Genomic DNA, 23,606 nt, shown 5'->3' with positions numbered 1-23,606 from the left:
TCACCAATTCACTTGTGCACAATTAACTGTACTTCCAGTCAGTGCAAAAACCAAAGAAAGAAAGAAAAAGAAAGAAACCCCAGCATTCAGGTTGCAATGGGCCCTAGTTCCCAGTGGAAGGACCTAAAGTTGCTAGTTAGCTGTAAGGGTCCCAGATATATTTGATCGTTATGAGACTTGACTTCCTTATGTAACTTCTTTTACTATCTGGAAAAAAGAAAATAACTTAATATTTTGAACTTAAGTTAAATGTGAAGCCAACACTAACTTTTATATTGGAAAAAATGTTCTTGTCCTTTCTAAACATTCCTTCTTTCTTATTTGCACAACATAGAGTGTTGGGCTACTGATTTGGGACAACAGTGACACTTGTGTTTTAAAGCTGGTTTAGAACATGTTTCTGCTGACGCCTTTCAGAGCTAATGCAAACGGAAATGCATCACATCCAGACCCTGCTCATCATGTCTGAGGTCTTCAGGAAAGGTATGAAGGAGGAGCTGCAGCTGGACCATAGCACTGTGGATAAAATCTTCCCCTGTTTAGATGAGCTGCTCGAAATCCACAGGCATTTCTTCTACTGCATGAAGGAACGCAGACAGGAATCCTGTGTTGACAACGACAGGAATTTTGTGATCAACCAAATTGGAGATATTTTGGTACAACAGGTAAGAAAGGGTTTTCAAACTCTTTACAGAGCTATGAAACCTAAAGAGTTGATTTCATTACAGTTATTGTCAGATGGGTCTAGTTGGTTTTCTTTCATTGAATGTTGGTTTGTAAGATGGTTGTCGGAGAGCTTCCAGCAGCCAATGACTTGACTCCACTCTGTCACCGAACTGGGCTAGATTATCTCTGACCCCACTGCTGCCTCCACCAGGAGTCACAGTCATCAATGAATCTCCTGATGAACGTCCTACTTAGACTTTTTGATGTGATGCACTCTCTAATAACACGGCTTCCCAGTGGGACTGTGATGGTCTCACTAATGTCTCCCAGACAAATATTGGCTCACGGGAAACAAGATGAGCAGACCTCACTTAAGTGCTTGGAATGTTTGAAGCATCAGTGAGAAGGGCTGTGCCCTCTCCTAGTACAGTAATGGCAACCAGCTGCTACTTGATAATGGTGTGTCACTGTCCCCTGTCTCTCTGAAGGACTTATTAAATAACATGCTCATAGAAAGGTGTGATAACTTTTGTTACGTGATTCCCATATGGTAGGCACTTTTAGAATGCTCTCATGGGTACTTCATTTAACTTTCATGACACTGTGAGGTCAATGCCGTTTTTCCCATTGCATAGGTAGTGACTTTCTTTGGTCATAACACATCTCATAGGTTATATAACTTGGATTTGAATCAAAATCTGCTTCTTTGATCAAGACAACCTAAGAATGTGGGGTCTTAGAAAATCCACGGTGACATTCATGGGAAGGGTTTGCCAACACTGGACCCTAAGTCCCAGTGAGACAGGGATTCTTATCTATTTGGTTTACTACTGTCTTTCAGCACCTAGAGCAGTGCTTGGTACTATGATGTTTATAAATGAATGGGTCATGTCAGGAAAAACATCAGGAATTTTACAGTTGCCGTAAGCACCTGGGGAAAGGCCTGGAGATCTATCCATAATGGCTTTAGTACAGCTTTTCCTAGGTAGATGCCAAAATGCCATCTTCTCAAACAACGTTTTTGAAGCAGTTTCATCCTGCCACATGTGGCAATGGGATTAAGCTGTTGTTCTATATGCTAAAAACAGAGGTGTTAAGTTCATTGATATAAACATGCTTAAATACAAATATTTTTAATGCACAAAAACATAACTTAATATTTGCTGCCCAATTGCTACAGCTACATATCTAACAATGTAAAAGTCTAAATCATAATAACAATTTTTGATCAAAGAGATATCTACTTTGCAGATTAAAGCCCTAGACCTGTTCTATCCTCCTCATTCACAAGAAAGGTTTGGTACCAAGTAGCAAGGCCAAGTTAAGCAACTCTAAAGTACTTTGCAAGATGGTTTAAATAAAAATGTCCACATGTGTCTAAACGAACTTTGAAACTAAGTATATTTTAAAATGAAAAGCAAGATTTTGATTTTGTCATTTGAAATTATTTGCGTGTCTGTCTCCTTGATAGAAATAATCATTATTTTACTGTTTCAATTCTAACAATTTAAGCCATTTTAGTTATTCAGTTCCTTTCATAGTTAGTAAACATTACACATCTCTATTAGTTCTATATTTATTTAATTTTTGTCAATAAACCTGGGGCCTAAATTGAGAACAAGTTTGGAAAGTTTTCTGTCACGAAGGATGAGCCTGGTGGTCTCTTGGATGAAGCACACACTTCCTTTTGGGGAAAGGACCTTGGTATTCAGAGAAAAGGGTTCTAGTCATTGGCCATGCATAGTGGATGTCGAAAGGGGAAACCCAATAGTTTGCAAATAAAGATATTTACAAACTATTCATCCTCAGATAATGGATTTGGGTGTAAATGAGACAGGCTGTTTAATAAGAGTGTACAAGAGGTGGGCTTGGGTAAATCCCACAGTCTAATCATGGAAACTTCTTATGATCTCAGAGGCTAGGCTGGAATATGATATGATTTGATCAGTGTGAATTCTTGATGTTGGAGAGAAATTGTGGACAGGAGGAATTTGATCTAAAACAATAGTTTTTCATCTTCAGATACATAAGGATCACTTGAAGATTGTTAAAAATGAGTAATCTGTGCTTTAACTCTCAGTAGTTTTGTGTCCTTGGGATTGGGGTGAGGTCTTGGGTATGGCATATGTATTTATTTATTTATTTATTTAGGTACTGGGGATTGAAGTCCTGGAGTGCTTAACCACTGAGCCATATCCCCATCCCTTTTTATTTTGAGATAGAGTCTCACTGAGTTTCTTAGGGCCTTTTAAGTTGCTGAGGCTAGCTTTGAACTTGTGATCCCCCTGCCTCAGCTCCTGAGTTTCTGAGATTACAGGCAGGTACCACCATACCCAGCTAAAATGTTTAATTGTTTTCTCCCCAATGGTAACATCTTGCAAAACTATTACAGTATCACAACCAAGATACTGACATGAATACAGTCAAGACACAAAATGTTTCTATCACATGGTTTCTTCATCTGGCCTTTATAATTCTGTGTCCTTTCCTCATGTCCCTACCTTTTCTCTCACTCCTGGCAACCCCCTAACCTGTTCTGCTTCTATAATTTTGTCATTCCAATAATACTGTGTATATGAAATTATGTAATTGGGAGTCAGCATTTTTCACTCGGCATAATTCTCTCAAGAGAAATCTTAGTGGTTGTGTATGTCAATAGTTCATTTCTTTTTATGAGAAATAGTCCATGGTACGGATATTCCACAATTTGTTTAATCATTCACCTGTAGAAGGGTGTTTTATTTTTTTTTAGGCTTTGAACTATTATAAGTAAATACACTATAAACATTCATGTACAAATTTTTGTGCAAAGTTAAGTTTTTATTTTTCTGGGATAAATGCCCAGGGTTGCGATTTCTGGATTGTATAGTGGTTGTATGTTTAGTTTTGTAAGGAACTGCCAACTGTTTTCTAGAGTGGTTGTACCATTTTGTATTTTCATCAACAATATATCAACAATTCAGCTGCTCTGCATCCTTACCAGCATTTGATGTTGTGACTGTCTTTTTTTAGCTCTCCTGAGAGGTATGTAATGATATTTCGTTGTGGTTTAAATTGGATTTCCCTAATGGCTAGTGATGTTGAACATGTTTTCTTATGCTTTTTTGTCATCTATATATCCTTTCCAGTGAAATGTCTATTCATGCCTTTTGCCCATTTTATAACTGGATTTTTTTCTTATTGAATATTGAGATTTTTTTTCATCTTTGAGATATTAATTTTCTTGTTGAATATATGGTGTGTAAATATTTTCTCAAATTCTTTAACTTGCCTTAATTTTGATGAAGTTCAATGTATCTATTTTTCCCTATAAGGTTTGTGTTTTTTATTTCAGATCTGAGAACTCTCTGTCTAGCTGTAAATCTCAAAGATTTTCTCCAATTTTTTTCCTAAAAGTTTTATAGTTTCATTTTTACATCTAAGTCTATGTTTCATCTTGAGTTTTTGTAAAAGAAAAAGTTATGAAACTTAGGTTTAGGTTTTCTTTTCTTTTCTGTTTTTGGGGTATAGACATCCAATTGCTTCAGCATTATTTCTTATTGAATAGGCTATTCTTTCTCTACTGAGTTACTTTTTCACCTTTGTCAAAAATCAGTTGAGCTCCCTAGATTTCTATTCTGTGCCACTCTTTCCATATAGTCTTAATAATGTACCTATATAATGCATCTTGAAATTGGAAGAAGGTGCCTTGTTTTATTATTCTTTAAAAAATTGTTATTCTATTACAGTCTTATCTATATTTATAAAGATATAAAAAGATTGCCTGGATTTTTTTTAAGAAATACATTAAAACTGTATACCAGTTTTGGAGGGAATTGACATCTTTACTAGGTTAAGTCTTCCAATTTGTGAACATGGTATGGGTCTCCATTTATTTAGTTCTTTGATTTCTTTCATTAGCATTATGGAGTCTTCAGTATACAAGTCCTATATGTTCAATTTTTTAGCAATTGTAGCTGGATTAAGGATCACTTTTGAAGTATATGGACCTCAAACATAGATAAAATTAAGCAAAAATGAAAAGATTAGAGATAGTGGTATAAATTTGAAGTACTTTTCAAGGGAGGATGGAGATATTCTGGTTTCTGTTTCCGTGATCTTCAGTATGAGCATGTGTACATAGAGCTATCTATCATGGGTTAAAAAACTGGCACTCAAATCAGTCAGCTAATTCTCTCAACACCACCCATGACTCTAAGTTGATTCCTGCACAGATTTTTCTACAGCTACTTTTCTGAAGGTCAGGCTTATTGAAACTTCAAGTCTATATCTCTTCTTCTTCAATTAATTAGTTGACATTCTGGTTATTCATCATTTTATTTTCATCTGGGCTAAAAATAGCCTGAATCTTGATCCTTTTGAGATGTATGGACACTCAATCTATAAAGGTACTAAAATTACAAATTGAAATCATAAAGTTTCACATATACACACACACAAAAAAAAAAACAACAACAAAAAGAAAATGATGACAACAAATGTGTTTACTCGGCTGTTTTATTATTAATTCAGTACATATAAAATACATAATCTCATTAGGTTGAACCTCATCACTCAACAACTCCGTTTTATTTTTGTTTAAAAAGTGCCTGGGGCAGGATATAAAANCCCACTTGAATCAAAGTGTGGAATATGATATGTCAAGAAATTTGTAATGTTTTGAACAACCCACAATAAAAAATTTAAAAAAAATAAAATAAAAAAAAAAATAAAAAGTGCCTGGGGAAAAAAAGTGATTATGTTCAGAAATTCCATGATGTTTGTTCTTTATTTGCAAAGAATGTTTTGAAATGTAAGAGAATTGAATGTTCTTTTCTGTGTTTAGAACTTCCTAAATTTGTAAAACAATATTGAAATGTTATTCTTCTCAGTTTTCAGAAGAAAATGCCAGTAAGATGAAGAAAATATACGGTGAATTCTGTAGCCACCACAAAGAAGCTGTTAGCCTTTTCAAAGAACTCCAGCAGAATAAAAAGTTTCAGAATTTTATCAAGGCAAGTAGTGTAAAATTTTATTCCAAAGTGGTAAACCAGCACAGGGAAATAGTTCATTCTTGTACCTTGTATGATTTAAACAAGTTTCATATCTGGGTTCTAGTTCTCAGGGGAAGGGGAAGGAAGTGGTGGGTTTGTGGCAAAGATGGAAAGTCTCCTTTTCTGTTAGTAAAATACTTCTCCCAAATCATTTCTGTTGGTATCTTATATTTGTGAGGTAATGCCCTCCAAATTTCTGAGAATATTTTTAGTGTTTTGGGAAGCTATTTCATGCCCTGACAGATTATATATCAGAAAAACCAGAGTAAAAGCAAACATAAAATCCATCATAATATGATACATGACATCATATAATTTCCTCTATAATATGTGCCTCTAAGCAATATATCTTTTAAAATATGATGACATTATCACAAATAAATTAGCAATACTTCTTTCATATTTTTAAATTTCTCTGTTTATCTCATGAAACCATATTGCTTTAATAAGGATCTGACCAGTGTTCACTTGCAGTGTATGGTGGTTATATATCTTAAATCTCTTCTAACTTGAGTGTTCTCCCCTACCCTCGTTTCCAGTTTATTTGTGGATGAATTTTGTCTTGTAAAACATGTTGGATTCTAAATTTTTATCTACCATTTTAAGAATGCTACCAGATTCTCCTCAATTTTTTTCCCCATGTACGTGTGTGTTGAGTAATTGAAATCTGAAGGAATATTTTGAAATGTTTAGGAGAAAGTTGCCCTGATTTGAAGAAACTTTAAGCACTATAATGTGTAACAAGAAATATAGTGGGAGACATGTCAGAAAAACAAATAGTAAACCACAACCTCATCTTCAAAATTAACTTTGATTTCTGATTACTTTTCCAAAATTTTTGCTACTCAGAAATCCTAATAACTTGCTCACTTTTGGAGTTAAATAAAAATACATCCAAGTAACTTGACATTTCTTGAAATCTTTGAGTCTTGGGGCATTGAAACTGATGGCAGAGTGTAAAATTTAAGGACAATGCATCAAGTTTTACTGAATGAAGATAAATATTCTGCTACATCTGAATAGAACTGTACTGTTGTAGAATTTTTTGTATTATTAAATTTGTACATAAAAAGTAAATGCAAGTAGTAGATAAAAATGTATTTTTATTTTAAGCTCCGAAATAGTAATCTTTTGGCTCGTCGCCGAGGAATTCCAGAATGCATTCTTCTGGTCACTCAGCGCATCACAAAATACCCAGTCTTGGTGGAAAGGATATTGCGGTACACCAAGGGTGAGTGGTGACTTGTGGCCCAATATTTGCCTCTCTACTTTGTTTAAACATACCTGACGTGTCCTACATGGCCGCAAATGTTTATGGCATCTGATTCAAAAAGATTTTCATGATGAAGAAAATGTGAAAGCCTTAGAATTTGGATTCATTTTGAGAAATTATCTCTAATCATGCAGCTTTCTAATAGTTTCAGTTCCTACAAGGAGCCCAAACCAAGTGGTCTTCTTCTTTCCTTGACCCTGCTTTTCTTCATTGTTTCCCCATATCTGGACCTTCTTAATACCTCCCTACCCGCTTCTTCCAATTACCTTCATAGCAGTCTGTTGAAGCAGGATGCTGTTGATCCTACCACAAAACGTCCACACTCCCAAGCAATGAATTATTACACTGAGAGTGACTTTATGCAAGAGCTACTTTGACCCTGTCAGTTCATCAGGTACCAGGGAATAACAACATCTGGGTGTCTTTTAAGAAACTATTCATGCACACAGTTGAACTATGAGCTCCTTGTGGGATTTATCAGGCCTGTACTTGCCTGGTTCATAGCTAGATCTTCAACGTCTAGTGCACTGACTGGCACAGATTAGGCTGTCAATAAGTAAAAACATGTCAGTGCAATGAGTGAATAAATAAAAACACCTAATTCTTAAACTAACTTACTGGTCTTGAGTAAAAATTACTATCAGTGTGGTAGTGCATTATGTTAACAAGGGCATGGATTTGGAATTGTGTGACTATGTATTACCATTGTTTTTGTTTGGTTCTGCTTCTTATTAGTTGGGCAAGTTTCTCCTTTACAAAATGAGAATGATCATCCTAGCCATATGGAATTGTTGTGAGTACTAAGTGAGATTGTCTTGGAAAGTGCCCAGCAGAAAGAACCTGGCAAAAGCAAAGTGCTCAATAAATGGAACCTGTTATTATTGCCTTTATTATTATTACCAGTTGACTTAGAAACAATTGAAATGGTAATTAGATATTAAATGCCCATTCTATAAAACTCAACTTTTTTTTTTTTTTTGTAAGAGGTCTAGGTGAGCAGACATACATACTTCATTCTTTTCATTTTATCAGTCACATTTAGAACTAAGTCCAGGCAAAAATTATAGTGTTTGTTTCTTATGTCTCATTTTTATTGCTTCCTATAATTTAATGTACAAGAAAATATAAAAATAATACAAAAAGAAAAGCTTCATAAATTTTGTTCTCAGTAAAAGAATGAAAGCAAAATTAAGGCTCTTTAGTTTATATATTCTCTCTAAGTTTACTCTAATAGTATGAGAACTAAAATCTGTCAGATCATGGTAGTCAACTAGTGTTACTCCAAGAATCATCCCACACCAAATTTCTGGTAGAATGAATAAACTAATGTATGTTAGAAACTGTAATTATAAGTTATGGCCCTTCTCACATAGTGGCATGATGACAAATGCAAGCCTTCTCAGGTCAGACCTTACCAATGGTCAATCACTCCCTGAGCTTCTAAGGACATTGGTTTCCATGACTCTGTTACAGCAGTGTTTCTCAAACTTTATTAGCCATCTCCTTTACCTAGAAACCTTGTTTAGGTGCAGATCCTGAATAAGTAGGTCTGGGGCAGAGCCCAAGGCAAGCATTTTTAATAGGATTCCTAGGGAGGCCCATGCTGTCCACTTTTGGTAACTCAGCTTTGCAAGAAGCAATTTATCAAAAGACAGCTTCTTCTTGACCTTTCCTTGACCTTGTAACTCAACTCTGATTTTCTCGACTTGGCTTTTCTAGTAGTGAAACAGGCTTTTTAGAAATTAGAACCTTTTGTGGAGGAGGGTCTCTGTGCAGGTCAAGTAGTGAGGTGTGTTCTTTGACAGGCAGCGAGGGGAAAAAAAATCTTCCTTGAAAGATGGGCATCAGGATCTGCTCCTTGAGGTTTTCTGATAAGACCTTCCCAAATCTATGAAGATGTTTAGATCCTGGAAATATTCAGAACCTTTTGAGGGTTGATTCCCATTCCTCACTGACTGCTCATTCTAAGATATATTTCTTCAGCTTTAGCCTTTAGAGAGTCTTTGGTTTCTCTGCCAGTTTTTCTTTTGTCTTCTCCTCTTTAGCCCTTGAGTTCCAGCCACCTCAGTAAACATCATCTAGGTGACCTTATCATCAAATACAGAAAAGAGCTCACTTCACTTCTGTGTGGCTTCAGGAGGCTATTTCAGAAACTCCTCCAGAGTACTTCCTTAAGGTGATACAGAAATGAGAGCATGTGGCCAGTGGTTGAAAGTGTAACTACTGGAATTGATAATCATTTGCTCTGGTGACATGAACATGACTGACTTGCCCATTAAGCACCGTATTTGGGTCTCTTGGAAATATATTAATTTGTTTCACAGAAGAAAAAAAATGTTAGGTCAAAGAAAATATTGAAATTATAATGTGAATATATTCATAGGTATGCCAACATGGCTATAAAACATATTTTTATGGAAGAAGGGATCCAGGAAGCCAAATGAATCTTAAGTCCACTCAGGTTATCCGTGGCTGAGTTTGTAAGAAGATGGAGACTAGATGCCACGGTTGGCTTCAGTTCTTGGAAACTTGGTGCGGGAATTACTAGATTGCTGTGTCTAGGAAGGTGTAAGGAAGCCCTGAATTGGCTGTGACACATTCCCTGCTATAGAGGATAGAACTCAGCTATCTTATTGTCACCGAAAGCACATTTAATAAGCAAATCTTTTATAATCAAGTATTCTAATGTTTCTTTTTGGGGGGTGGGAAGTACAGAGTGATAATATAGTATTTGATTTAGTCCAGCACTTTTCTCATGGAGTTTTTGCTATTTGGATAATACATATAACTATATTTAAAAACTAAAGAAAAAAACCTTTCTTTTCCAGTGCTCTAATTGGATGGTGTTCTTTCAGTGGCTTATTATATGGTGTTCTTTCTCTCTTTTTCCCATGCAGAAAGAACTGAAGAACATAAAGACTTATGCAAAGCTCTTTGCTTAATTAAAGACATGATTGCAGCCGTGGATCTGAAAGTCAACGAATATGAGAAAAACCAAAAATGGCTTGAGATCTTAAGTAAGATTGAAAACAAAACATACACAAAGCTGAAAAACGGCCATGTATTTAGAAAGCAGGCCCTGATGAGTACAGAGCGGACCCTGCTGTACGATGGCCTCGTTTACTGGAAAACCGCCACGGGACGTTTCAAAGGTAACTGTGGCTACACCGGACCCATTCCTGCCTTCATTCCTATTGTTCAGGCAACAGAGGAGGGGTTTTCAGAGGAAAAATGGTTCAAAGTGGCAGGATTGCATACACAGACCCTTGATTTTTTCAGTTGAAAGATCAAGTTGTGAGGTTCAATAGGCAGGTGTGACCAGTGATCACATCTTTGATGGGAATTTGCTGTCACAACCAACAACTTTCCTTGGTTTTATGAATGTGCCTGTTTGTGATGTCTAAAAGGAGCTGAGAGTTCTGCTCATCATTGGCACAGGAATATTATTCTGGCAGTTGTGTTGATAGCAAGGTATTATCACACCTACACGGGTAGGGTCCATTGTGTGCCAAGTCAGCCTGAGGCTGTGTCAGATCATGAAGGGAGCAAGTGAGAAAACTCTGAATGTTGTCTTTGTTATTGAGCACTGTAACACACATCCACCTGCACGCTGGCCCTGGTGTAAGCACTTCTCAGGCTACTGTTTGCTCATGGCATTCACTCAACTCTGTTAATCTGGTTAGACTCTAAAGCAGCTGATTTCCATTCTTGAGGTCGTGTAGATAGCACCTTGCCTGACCCAGGCTTTTTTACTCTGGCCACACGCTAAAATCACCTCTGGAGCTTGAAAAAAAAATCAGTGATGCTCAAGTCTCCTCCCAGAGATTCTGATTTTGTCAGTGAGGGGATGAAAACCAGCTCAGAGGGATGTTTTAAAGCACCCCCCCCCCTCCACCCAGGTGAGTCTGCTTTGCAGCCAGGAATAAGAGCTACAGGCCTGGTCTCCTTGTTTCTAACACTTCGTGGTAGTAATGTTCTCAGGTGAGTAACGAGAGGAAGAGAATGTTAAATCTGGTTAAATTGTTAAATTCAAGGTCATTATCCACAGGAGGATGGTCAGGTTGTGTTGGAAGTTCAGTTAATGTCTGAAATGGGATTTGTTGTTTGACAGGTTATAATGTTGTATTGAAAAAGCTTTAACCACTATCCATAGATCTGATTGTTCTTTTTCCCTTTAATAGAGTCACTGCATGGGGTCAGTCTGTGTGTGCAGTGGTTCCAGTGAAGGTGGGCTCTTGTAGACAATTTGCAAGAGAAATCTAGACACTCAAACTTCACTCAACTCTCCATGAAACACAGGAGCAGGTTTTCATGTATAAGTTGATGTGGAAGCTGCCTTTTTATATTTTTTAAAAATATTTATTTTTTAGTTGTAGTTGGACACAATACCTTTATTTTATTTATTTATTTTTATGTGGTGATGAGGATCTAACCCAGGGCCTCGCACGTGCTAGGTGAGTGCTCTACTGCTGAGCCACAACCCCAGCCCCCTTTTTACATTTTTTAATTAAGCATGGTTTTCCCCTAAATGCAAGGGCTTGCTCCAGTCTATTAGAACCTTTTTTCTGTAGGATATTTTCCATCCATTTTGAAATCTGCAATTTAAATTCTGGATATATATGTATAGTTATACATACAAACATGCACACTTAAAGTTGGCTTTTTACTAAGTTGTCTGTATATCCTTCATTTTCACCTTTACTATCATAATACTGGGGATTTAATAAAAGTTTTATAATTAGACTAACCTGAGTCACTTAATTTTATTGAATTTATTTAAATTTGAAGCATGAAATTAGAATATTTAATAAAGGCATTTGAAATGTGGTTTGCATCACTAACATTAGTAATGTTTTTTTTTTTAAGATATCCTAGCTCTACTTCTAACTGATGTGCTGCTATTTTTACAAGAAAAAGACCAGAAATACATCTTTGCAGCCGTAGTAAGTATATGGCCATATGATACATATTTTTAATATGACTTCATTCTGCATTTCCTTGGGAAAAAATGCCCGAAATTCTTAGTGAAATAAAATGCACCTCATATAGTTCCATTATTATTGGCAATTTTACAGCTAGTTTAGTAACTATTTGAATTGTGAAAAGATTGTAGCACTTTGGTACTAGGTAGTGAATAGGCACTTCCCTGAGCCCCCTAGGTACCTCTCTGTTATGGCTATCTTGGTCTTTCCTATTATCCCCAAACCCTATGTCCTTCTCTCAGATCTAATGGCTGAAATGTTAATGCTGGGGACAGAGGGTCACTTTCAGCATCTTGCTCATTTCATTCCTACTGGGAGTGCCTTATTGTGCTGCTTGCTGACCCCATTTGTAAATGTCATAATAATATTCCTTCTGCCAAACAAGCGAACACTATCCTGGTATCTGAAGAAGATTCTTTCTTATTTCTACTACAATGGGTTCTGATGACTAAGGTCATGAATAACACTTACCTCTGTAATGTGTAATCTTATTGTTGAGTCATAATTAGATTTAGTGAAAGCCAGCACTTTATCACATTTCTTACATAGTATCTATGTCTATGTAGTCCAAAATGGTGTGGAGAAGGAAGATAGCATCCATTAACTCCTTATGGGCATCATGGAGCATCAGGCTCTGTTAGCAAGAAGAATCCAAGAGATAATACTGACAGGGGCAGTATTGGGGCAGACAATACTGACAGTATTGACGGGGCAGTACAGTGGTGGCTCTGTAAAATGTGTCTGTTATCCATTGATTGACAGGCTATTTGGTACATTAGCAGGTAGCATTGATTCCATCTGGTTTTGGAAAATTCAAAGTTCAATAAAGTTTCTGTCTTGCTATTCCAAGAAAACAAAGAAGCGTGTCTATGGTGATGAGATTCTGGGGTGAGGCGGCTGGAGCAGTGGTTTGCTAGTACATGTCAGTTGGCTGGAGAGGCTTCTTCATTCTGCTCAGCCATGCTGAGTTGTTCAAAGGTGAAATGCTTTGCACAGAGCTAAAGCAGAGAATGACAAGAAGCCTTCCACAAGCCCCATCTCCCTAATGCATTTGCATTGTAATTATTGCAACTTTCATGAAAACTTACTGATTTTTCCAGTTTCTTCTCTGGTATCTGGGATATTCTGAAGGAATATGGAGAAAAAAATGGGAATTGGGGGGAACCGTTTTGATTAATCCATGAGACGGTGAAAACCAGGCTGGAAGAATATCAGCATATCTTTACAGAAACAAATTTCCTCAAAACTGAAGGCCAGAAAGAAAAGCAAATCCTACTTTTTGGGTGGTATTTCAAGCCAAATGACTGACCGATTAATCAAGAATTAGACACAGTAAAAGACAATCGTCTTGTTTTCCAGGCAGTAGAGCATATGGATGCAGGTCAAGCCAGGATGCTCAACTTACAGTATGACTTGAGATATGGATCTGTGCCTCTTATCTCATATGATCCCCATAGACCACCCATAGACCACACTTAACTTTAAACAAGCAGTTCGGAATGCAGTTTGTCAAATATCAGAATGAAGGCAGCTACTACTTAGTTTTTGGTAGAATATGTTTGGCCGTAAACAATAGTAAAATGTTGCTAATATTGTTTCTGGAAGATGTTAGTCTGAATTCATATCATAAAGCTGCATTCATATCACAAAGGCGATACCAGGGAGTAAAAGAGAAAGCAGGATTGTATCCTTAGTGTCAAATGCTCCCTGTTGTTTGCTCATTGACCTTTTAGTTTCATCTGTTTGACATCTGTCTTACATCTGTCCCTGTGCCATCAATCTCTTTTAGTGAACACGTTGTAGAATTGAAGCATTAGCTAGGGGTATACATATATACCCTCATTTCCTAGTTCCTACCCTAGTGTTTCAGAAAAGTATTCTCACACTCTGATCAAAAAGAGAGATTCTTCATTCCTTGTGCCCTTCAGTACTAAGATGTTTATCCTGCTGCGTGTTATAGAAGACACGATGAACTGGGAAACAGCCAGAAGCTAAGCATCTGAAAGTAGTAAGAAGATAGAGTAGTGTCCTTATCAGACGGTTTTGTTTGTTTGTTTTTAAAAAGCACTCAGCTGGGAATGAGTAGGAACCAAACCTGCAAAATGTATAGATGAGTTCTTCTAAGTCCTGGGATACTGAGTGTAAGAAGCATCCCTTGAATATTAAATAAGACAATTTCTAAACTAAACAATAGAAAGACAATGAACATGTAGATCAGCTAGTTCAATTCAAAGTATGAAGCAACCTTAAATCTTTTCATTCCCTTGGAATCACTCACTAACAGAATCAGTGCAAAGTGGACATGATATAACAACAGAATTAAAGGAAGCAGCTCCTTTGCCTCTTCCCCAGCATCATTGGTCTTCAGCTTCAGATGTCAATAGGGATTGGCAGGAGAGGAAGTGAGCGAATCCCAGTTCAGCATCAAGGAGTCAGCGGGGCAGAGGCAGCAGAGAATGGTAGAGATTGTTGTCAACTAGTGAGTGCACATTCCAGCTTAGCAGAGCCATTGCTCAGCCATAGTTGGTGTTTTTAAATGACAATATGGACCCTGTATCACCAATCTTCTCTCTTACCCAAGCACCCAGAATCCTAGAGAGGTTTTTTTTTTTTTTTATGGTAGAATTTCTCCGTTTTTAAATGTTGGCAACTTATTTTGTAAGAAATGTTTTTTAAATGCTATGGCACAGATAAACATCTTTGCATTGCCAAAGTTTAATATCTGTCTCCAGAAAAGCTGTGTTGCCTTTTCTCCTGGGAATTTGAGTTCTTGTTCACAGCTTATGATTACTATGAGTAGTAATGGGCTTGTCTCGGGTATCTTCTGGCCTAAAGGTTATTTAATGAATGAGATTTTATTTAATTTATTCTTTACTCTTTAAAGATCTTATCATGCTAGGTGTGGTTGCACACACCTGTAATTTCAGTGGCTTAGGAGGCTGATGCAGGAGGATCGCAGGTTCAAAGCCAGACTCAGCAATTTAGCGAAGCTCTCAGCAACTTAGTGAGACCCTGTCTCAAAATAAAAAATAAAAAATACTGGAGATGTAGCTCAGTGTCTAAGTACCCTTGGGTTCAATACCTGACACCAAAAATTAAAAAACAAACAAACAATCTTACTCTCCCAGTGCCCCTCTCCCAATAACTCTGATTCAAGTGATTTCACTCTTGCTTATGTCTTAAGAAATTTAAACCCACCCTGAATTTTTATATATAGACACCACCAACCTTGTAATCCGAGAAAGCTGAAACAATACATTGAAAAAAGGGAGGCAGATGACACTCCAGATAATAGGGCTGTAATAGAACAACAGATATTAATAATGCTCAGAAGATCTTTCCTCATCACAGAAGGCCATATCAGAGACCGCTTGACACAAAATTTCTTTTGCCTCCATTTTCAGAGGCCAAGCACAGAACCAGGTTGACCAATTTTCTGTCTGTCCCATCCTATATTTTCATGCTACTCTAAGAAACATGGAGGAGATGCTCCAGGTCCCCCCGGCACACAACTCCAGATCTGGCAGTGATGACTGCAGAGTCAGGAGGGCAGACAAGCCAGTGCCAAGGAGCCAGCAGGGGTGCACAGAGCAGCATGTTCTGAACAAAGGCGTCACTCAGTCCGTGAGGGAGAAAGAAAACCACACACTGCAGCCAGCTCTGTAAACAGTGGCGAGAGCCACAAACCAAAGCCGAGTCTTCATTTTCACCCCCACACTGCTCAGCGGCAGGCATTCTTTTCTCAGTGGCAGGCATTCTTTTGGCCATTCTTTCAGCTCCTGGTCCAAGTCAGTGTCAATCAGGGTCGTCTTCATCTTTGGGTCCCTAGAGCTGCACGTGAGGCTTCTAAGGACCACAGTGAATGTCCGTAGAAGGTAGCTGAATCACAGTGTGGCTCCACATTTTAGGCTTTCTTCCTATTCTCTCCAGTGGAATCATGTTAAGTCTAGTTCTACAGGCAGTTGTTGTGAGCCTGCTCTGTGCAAGACAGTGTGCCCGGCACAGAAAGATGAATTAGACCCTCTGCTGTCCACTCATCAGCTTATCTAGCTGGTGAGAAGAGATACCTGCAGATAGAGCTGTAGCAGTTCTGTCGCTGGGTTGTACAGGACAGTAGCAGAAGAGGCTAGTGACATCTGGGGAATGTAAGGTCTGGCCTTCTCTGGCCTTCTCGTTCTTTTTTTTTTACGGTTGATGTTGTTGTTTTTTGGGGATTTGTGCCCATCACTGAAACTGTATTGCTATTAACTGCCAAATTCAAGGGACTCTTCAGGTCCATCATCCTTCTCCATCTCTCATATTCTAGAGACTGTTTCCTTTCTCATATCCTCATAGAAAAAAAATCCCTTGTCCCGGACCACAGCATTGTGATATATTTTTTAATGAGTTCTCTGACTTTTCTCTGTCTATTTTAAAAGCTGACTTTTTAAACCACTAATTTTTAAGCACAAACATTCCCCTGAACCCTTTCTTTCTATTTCTTCTCCATACCCTCTCCCTTAGAGATCTTATCAACTTCTGCAGCTCTTTTGAAAAGTGGGAAATGAAATAAAGGTTTCCCTAGTCCTGTGCTTTCCACGGCTCATGTGTTCAGTGTGACCCTTAGAAAGGACGTGGGTTCATCTGCACATCCTCCTATTTTATGTAGGATCAGAAGCCATCCGTTATTTCCCTTCAGAAGCTTATTGCTAGAGAAGTTGCTAATGAGGAGAGAGGAATGTTTCTGATCAGTGCTTCATCGGCTGGTCCCGAGATGTATGAAATTCACACCAATTCCAAGGAGGAACGAAATAACTGGATGAGGCGGATCCAACAGGCAGTAGAAAGGTAACGTTTCCTTCTGTCTTTGATCCATGGAATGTGCTTGTTCAATTGGGAAAAAACATTCTAACCATGTCTCCCCTGCATGAAAACGCTGCTTCAGCCAGAATGGTCTGCTCCCTGCCCCTGCACCTGCCTGCCATAGTGATAGCACGTCACCTGCAGATCTGTCGTCCACACTCCTCTCTGCATGCAGCGCCCTCCCCTCCCCTCTGCCTGTGCACTGTGGTGCAGCTCCTGTCTCGCCTGCTTCATGAAGAATGCCTTAGCACCTGCTCTCTAAGGAATTTATCTGGTGCTTGTGGATCTTATCTTTTACATGTATGTACATATATATGTGCTTATNATAGATATATGATACAATATATATATATATATATATATATATATATATATATATATATATGCTTATTTAATCAGATTGGAAGCTCCTCGAGGGCAGGGACATGTCATGTGTACCTCTGGGTGCCTTGTATTGAGGAATCATTCAATAAATGTTTTAGATTGGTGGAACTATAGGTTCTAAATCAATTTATTTCTCTTGGGTACTCAAGGACAGTTTGTGTAAATGAGGGTGCAAAGAGATCATTCTTAATGGTAATTTGGTTAGTTGGATTTTACAATTATGTAAAGTTTCTCTACCTCCACTGCATCCACTCAGCATAGCTCCCTAACTTCATCCCCCAATGCTCTTACTCTTACCTGCTAAAACACCCAAATGCTGTAAAAAATAAAAATTATTATCTTATTTGTATTTAACATGGGTGTTGGGTGTGTGTGTGTATGTGTGTGTGTGTGTGTGTGTGTGTTGGAATATTTGAGTCATCCTATACTGCTTGCTGACTTTGAGAGTCATGTTATATTTTGCACGGTCCTTTTCTCTCAAGAAAACCAAGCTCTTGGCCAGGGGGCATCACTAATTCTCTTTATGCTGATTTTTTTTGCCTTTATGAATAAATTTTATTGCCAAGTTTCCATGTTTTCCTAATGATTCTAAACATACTTGGATTTAGTTTCAGTTGTGTCCCTTGACTATTGTCTCTTAAAGTTGTCCAGAAGAAGAAGGGGGAAGGACAAGTGAATCCGATGAAGAGAGGCGGAAAGCTGAAGCCAGAGTGGCCAGAATTCAGCAATGTCAAGGTATGGTGTGGGCCCTTCTGGCTCCCTGGTCGTGGTGTGCTCGTTGGGTGTTGGGAAAGCCCTGGTGTCATGAATGGAAGGTTAACTGTGTGTTTCTGAGGCTTGCCCTGACCACCTTCCAGGAAAACATTCTGATACTAGCCAAGCTCCTTCTTTTACCTTAATGATTAAAACACACAGAAATGCACGCATGAAACAGTAACTGGGCAGTGTGGTACTGATGAGTGTCGGAATTGCTGCCTGATGGTTTAATTTTAGGTCTAGCACCGTCATGTCGTAGTTGGAGGACTGCACAAGGAACTCAATAGGTCTGGCCATCAAATGCAAATCTGTAAAGTAAGATTAGCTCAACTTTGGCCTGATGTTAGAATCACTTGAGGAGGTTGCTCGTGTCTGGGCTGTACCCTCAACCAACTGACTCAGAATCAGTGAGGTGTGCAGTGTAGACATGAGTATTTTAAACTCTCTCCAGGTAATCTTGAGGAGCACAGAGGGCTGAGAACCCCTGGATTCGATTTTGGTTAAGGTCTCTGAGGTTTAAGAATTTTGTAACATAGGACAATCAGGAGAGAAGGATGCATGCAAGGGTGGTCACAGAAATTGGGTGTTTAGAAACAAAAACACAAGCCAGCAAGGTTGGTTTTGACCATGACTGGCTGAGGACTGAGGAGTTTCAGGCCTTTGTGTTGTTTTCCCCTGTGGACATTCACTCATCCTGGACAGGGCTGCCTCAATTTTCATTCCTGAGCAGGGTGTCTAGTCTTAATAGGAAACAGCCTGCTTAAACAACGAAGAACTCTGCAGGGTTTCCTGGAAATAGGGGAATGAAGTGCAGTGGAAGCTGAGAGGGTTGATAAGTCACTTGCTGGGGGCCACAGTCACTAAGTGGAAGAGGCAAGATTTGAACCTGGGTCTGTCCCACCCAATGGTATGAACTTTACCTTTTAGATCAGACAACTCACTAAGCAGCATCTTTATCTTCTAACTTGAATTCTTATATAATTTGTTGTATTCATGGTAGTGATAAACTTCTATGGTAAATGCTATTTCACAGAAATACTCAGTAATCAAGACCAGCAAATTTGCACATATTTGGAGGAAAAGCTGCATATCTATGCTGAACTGGGGGAACTGAGTGGCTTTGAGGATGTCCATCTAGAACCTCACCTCCTCATTAAGCCTGACCCAGGAGAGCCTCCTCAGGCAGCCTCTTTACTGGCAGCAGCACTGAAAGAAGGTAAGTTTCTTTGTAAAGGGTTTGTTTTGACAAAGGAAAAAAATATTTATTGAGTGCCTACTATATGTCATGCACCATTGTCTTGGTGCTGAGGATATAGTAGAACAAGACATGAGTACCTGCTCTCCTAGAACTTAAATTTAGGAAGAACAAAATATAAAGAAATAAACACGCAGGCTGCATCAAGTGCTATGAAGAAAAATAAGCAATGCAGAAGGCGTAGAGAGTGACAGACTTGGAGTGGTTCCATTTTAGAAAGGGTGTCCAGGGAAGGCCTCTTTGATATAATGCTATGTACGCAGACATGAAGGAAGTGAGAAGGCCAAGTGACAAACCCCCTGACTTGTGGTTTAAAGGGAGACCTCTGATTGTGGAATCAGAGGAGCAAAGTGCAGATAGTGGTAATAACAAAGTTTTGGGTATAACTGGGGCAGGTGGTGGCTGAGGTTGGGTGGAGGACAAGATCACTGGATGGAAATGTCATGGAGATGAGAGGCCAGGCTGGTCGAAGGACTGAGTTTATAAAATTACTGAGAATTTTTGGCAGAATTAGCTTTGGAGGGAGGGGAAGAACTTGTGCCAGGTGCTGGGTTGTTCAGGGAACAAGGGGCAGAGGTGGGAGTCCGTGGTTGAGTGGTGCCAGCTGATGGCAGGAGCATGGAGGGAGAAAGGAGCTTAAGGGGACAGATGGGCATAGTGGTCAGGAACTGACAATAGGATTAAAAAGTTTAAAAAATAAAGTAGCTTCCACCTGATTGGCAAAGAATGCTGTTATTCAGAAAAGGGATTGGTAAATTACAGACCATGGATGAAGGGCACTGTGCTGCCTGTTTTGGTGAATGTAGTTCTTCTGGAACACAGCCACATTTCGTTTACTGTGTTGGACTGCTGTTTCCTACAGTGGCCCAGGTAAAACAGTTCTGGCAGAGACTGTATGGTCTGCAAAACCCATAATATTAACTATCTGATCACTTGCAGAAAGTGTTTACCAAACACTGGTTTAGAATATCATAAAATTCACTTTAGGAGAGAACTTAGAAATCATGGGATCCACCACCTTGGGAAGGGCGTAAAGGTTGTCTGAAGTGGAGTCCACAGAGAGAACCACCTATTTGTTTATCCATTCATTCAACATTCACATTCACTGAAAATCTACCCTGTGCATCGTTGAAGGTGCTAAGGGAATGGTAATGCTTTCATAAAAGTTCCAGTGGGGATGACAAACAGCACCTAAGGAACCCAGATCATTCAGAAAGTCACATGGAAACAAGATAATGGGATTGGGAGGAGACAAAGGCTTTGCTCCAGAGAAGTTAGGGAAGATCCTCGCCCCTAAAAGTTGAGGGGTGAGAAGCCAGCTATCTAGAGTTCTGGGGGTGAATCATTCGTGAACAGAGAGAAAGTAAGCTCAAAGGCCCTGAATCTGGAATGTTCAAGAAAGAAAGAAGGTGGTGGAAGTCAGTGACTGCCTCAACTGGAGTGGTGCAGGTTGGGTGGGGATCAGATCATTGTCGGCCATGATTCTATCTTTTCAAATGTGCCGGAAGTCACTGGAAACTTTTAGTCAGGGTGTGGTGTGATCTTCTTTATGTTTTAAAAGGAACGCTGGCTACTGTAGGAGAACAGATTGGAAGGGGATGAGTTTGCTTGGAAACGTGTTAGAAAGCAATTGAGATGAGAGATGCTGGTGCGTGGGTCTAGGCTCTGACTATTGACAACGGAAGCAGAGAGAAGTAAACAGATTTGAGTTGTATTTTAGAAGTAACACCAAAAGGACTTCCAAATGAGTTAAAAGTGATAAAGCCTTTGTGAAACAAGTCACTCATTCTTCATTTTTAGCCAGTGGCTTTGACTTCATTTCCCCACTAAAACTTTTATTAATGATGGGTTATAAGTTCATTGGCTTCAATTCCTTTGGCCCATTGTGTGATAGAGATATTAGGGAACAGCCCTGGACACAGCTGCTCAAAAGGAACCAGATCAGGGGAGGTACTGCAAGGGCCCCAAGTGGGGTAATTCACCCCTGAGTCATTGGTGAGCGCTCAGCCTTCAGGTGAGAGATGCAGCAGGAATTCTTATCAGAGCAAGGTAACCATCTTCTGCAAAAAGATACAGCTGAATATGCACCTTGAATGGTCTTCCTGGTTCTTTGAAATGCCAGACTGGTTTTCCTTTCTCTTCTCTGTCTCTGCCCCACGGATCCCAGTCATCCTTCCAGGTCTGCTCAGATTTCATCCCTTTTGTGAACTTTGCCTTAATCCCACTAGTTTATGTAACTCTCCTGCTCACAGTGCTGCAGTAGCTTTTGCAATGCTCAAATAACTGAGAGACAGAGCTTACCTGATAATGTGCCGCCCTGTAATATGGTTAGTTGTATGTCTCTTTCTTTCTCCAGTCTGCAGGTTCTCTTTAGTAGTTATAAAATGTTCAATAGTCAGCGTTGATACTCAGTATTTTCTGAATGGAATTATTGGACAAGATGGCTTTAGGAATATTTGTAGAGTCCTCAAAAAATAAAGTAGCTTTATTTATAGTCTGCTACAGGCTAGTCAAAACCTTTTATTGTGAACAAACTTTCCCCTTCCTGGTGTGGGTTTCCTTAAGCTGTTGGAAGCTTTGTGATTCAGAAGTAGCCATTGGTGCTTGTTTAGAACAAAAATTGCCCTTTTTCCTCTGTGGAACCTGATATCACAGGTCTAGAGTGAATACTAGGAATCTGTATTATTAAATTTGGAGGAAATACTCTTTTGAAGAATAGCTAATATTTCTGAACACTGCTTTTAAAAGTTTAATACCTGATGTTTATATTACTTGAATTACAGGAAGTTTTCAACATACTATTTTAGTGAAGTAAAAGTTATATTGAGATGTTTTTATATAATGGATTTTTACTTTTTTATTGAGTTAGCTCTATATTTCAAGATGATGTTAAAAGTATTGTTCTAAATTTCAGGTCTGTATATTTTTTTTTCTATAAAGGGTGAGATTGTAAATATTTTAGGGTTTGCAGGTCACCCCATCTTGATCTTGTGTGGGAGTGTGTGTGCGTGTGCACACACAAGCCTGTGTTTTAACAAGCTTTTAAAAATGTAAAAATAATACATAGCTCCTAGGTCACGTAAAATCACGCACAGGCCAAATACAATTTGTTAACTCTTGGTCTAGATTAAACTCTACACATACATTCATTTTTAAAATTTATTTTTATTTTCCTACTTAGCAGAGAGTTTGCAAGTTGCAGTGAAGGCCTCACAGATGGGCGATGCAAGTCAGCCATCTGAGGAAGGTGGTGGAGAAGCTGTCTTGGTGGACACACTCCGTTCTGATGATGTACCAGGACCGCCCACTGCTTGTAAGTGAAAACACAGGCCTTGGCAATGAGCCTGAACAGCCCCTGAAGCCTGTAGTGGTCACATAAGATGAAAGCAATGACTCTGTCCCTATTGAAAGGGACTTCGTGTATTTTTTTAAATTGGAAAAAAAAATGAGAACAACTATGCTAGTCATAAGTAAATATCATATGCATACATTCATGGCATGGTGTTCCAAGGATAAAGACTTGAAGAGTGGTTGGTGGGTTTTACTGTTCTGTTTCCCATCAAAGCATTGCACCTTCCCCGAGGCATACCCTGCCTCAACTTTTTATGACTTATTGAACACCAATTTAGAAAGGACTTTTTCAATCTTTTTTTTTTTAAGAGTCCCTGCAGTCCACTGGAGAATAAGCCTTAAACTTAATTTCATGAATATCAACTGAGAAAATACAACTGAGAATGTCTCTGATTCTTAATAAAACTAGGATCCCTCTCTCTCTCTTCCTCTCTCTCTCTCTCTCTCTCTCTCTCTCTCTCTCACACACACACACACACACACACACACACACAGAGTTTGGTGTGTGCAAAGGTAGAATTGCCAAAAGAGTCTTCATCTGTGATATCATATACTTTAATTCAGGTCAAAATTTATTTATTAAAACACCATTTCAGTATATTTTAATATATGGAGAATTAGCTTAGGTAATATAGGGAATATAAACCTAATTATGTTGTTGTATGTGTTATTTTTAAGCTGAATAGTTAATTCCATAGAGGACTCTAAGATGAGAGTACAAAGTCTATCTTTCAGCACATACAGGTGGTAAAAACTTTACTTCCAAAGAAAGGTCTTATATACATGTGATAAACCATCTTTAGTAGCGAGAGACTGGAGGATTAAATTGTTTTAGACTTTCTTTAACAACATCCCCTGGTTAATTAAGATATATTGAAGCAGTATAGCTTTTTAATTCTAGACATTTTTTTATGAGCACCAATAATTATTTTCCCCTCTCCAGTTCTGCTTTATCTAATCCTGGGTCTCTATTTTCAGAGTGTGCACATGTGTTTTTCATTTCAACACAGCTCAGATTCATCAGGGGAGTTGTACTGCCCTGGGTGATTTCCTTTTAAAAGAAG

The 23,606-nt window shown here is 38.6% G+C and overlaps 1 protein-coding gene across 4 annotated transcripts in view; it reads left to right on the top strand.

Moving 5' to 3' along the window:
- Arhgef28 (Rho guanine nucleotide exchange factor 28) overlaps positions 1–23,606 on the top strand; it is a 293,756-nt gene that overhangs the window by 227,773 nt on the left and 42,377 nt on the right. For all 4 annotated transcript variants that reach the window (XM_048800140.1, XM_048800139.1, XM_015497796.2 and 1 more), the window contains 9 exons: positions 418–665; positions 5,538–5,660; positions 6,813–6,930; positions 9,870–10,124; positions 11,839–11,915; positions 16,603–16,781; positions 17,824–17,915; positions 18,970–19,152; positions 22,373–22,504. In XM_048800140.1, the coding sequence (XP_048656097.1) occupies positions 418–665; positions 5,538–5,660; positions 6,813–6,930; positions 9,870–10,124; positions 11,839–11,915; positions 16,603–16,781; positions 17,824–17,915; positions 18,970–19,152; positions 22,373–22,504 (1,407 nt within the window). The remainder of the gene's footprint in view (positions 1–417; positions 666–5,537; positions 5,661–6,812; positions 6,931–9,869; positions 10,125–11,838; positions 11,916–16,602; positions 16,782–17,823; positions 17,916–18,969; positions 19,153–22,372; positions 22,505–23,606) is intronic.

Source organism: Marmota marmota, unplaced genomic scaffold, assembly GCF_001458135.2.
Source record: "Marmota marmota marmota unplaced genomic scaffold, marMar, whole genome shotgun sequence".
NCBI lineage: Eukaryota > Metazoa > Chordata > Mammalia > Rodentia > Sciuridae > Marmota > Marmota marmota.
The sequence above is the reverse complement of the archived record's forward strand: the minus strand, read 5'-3'. Positions and strand labels throughout refer to the sequence as shown.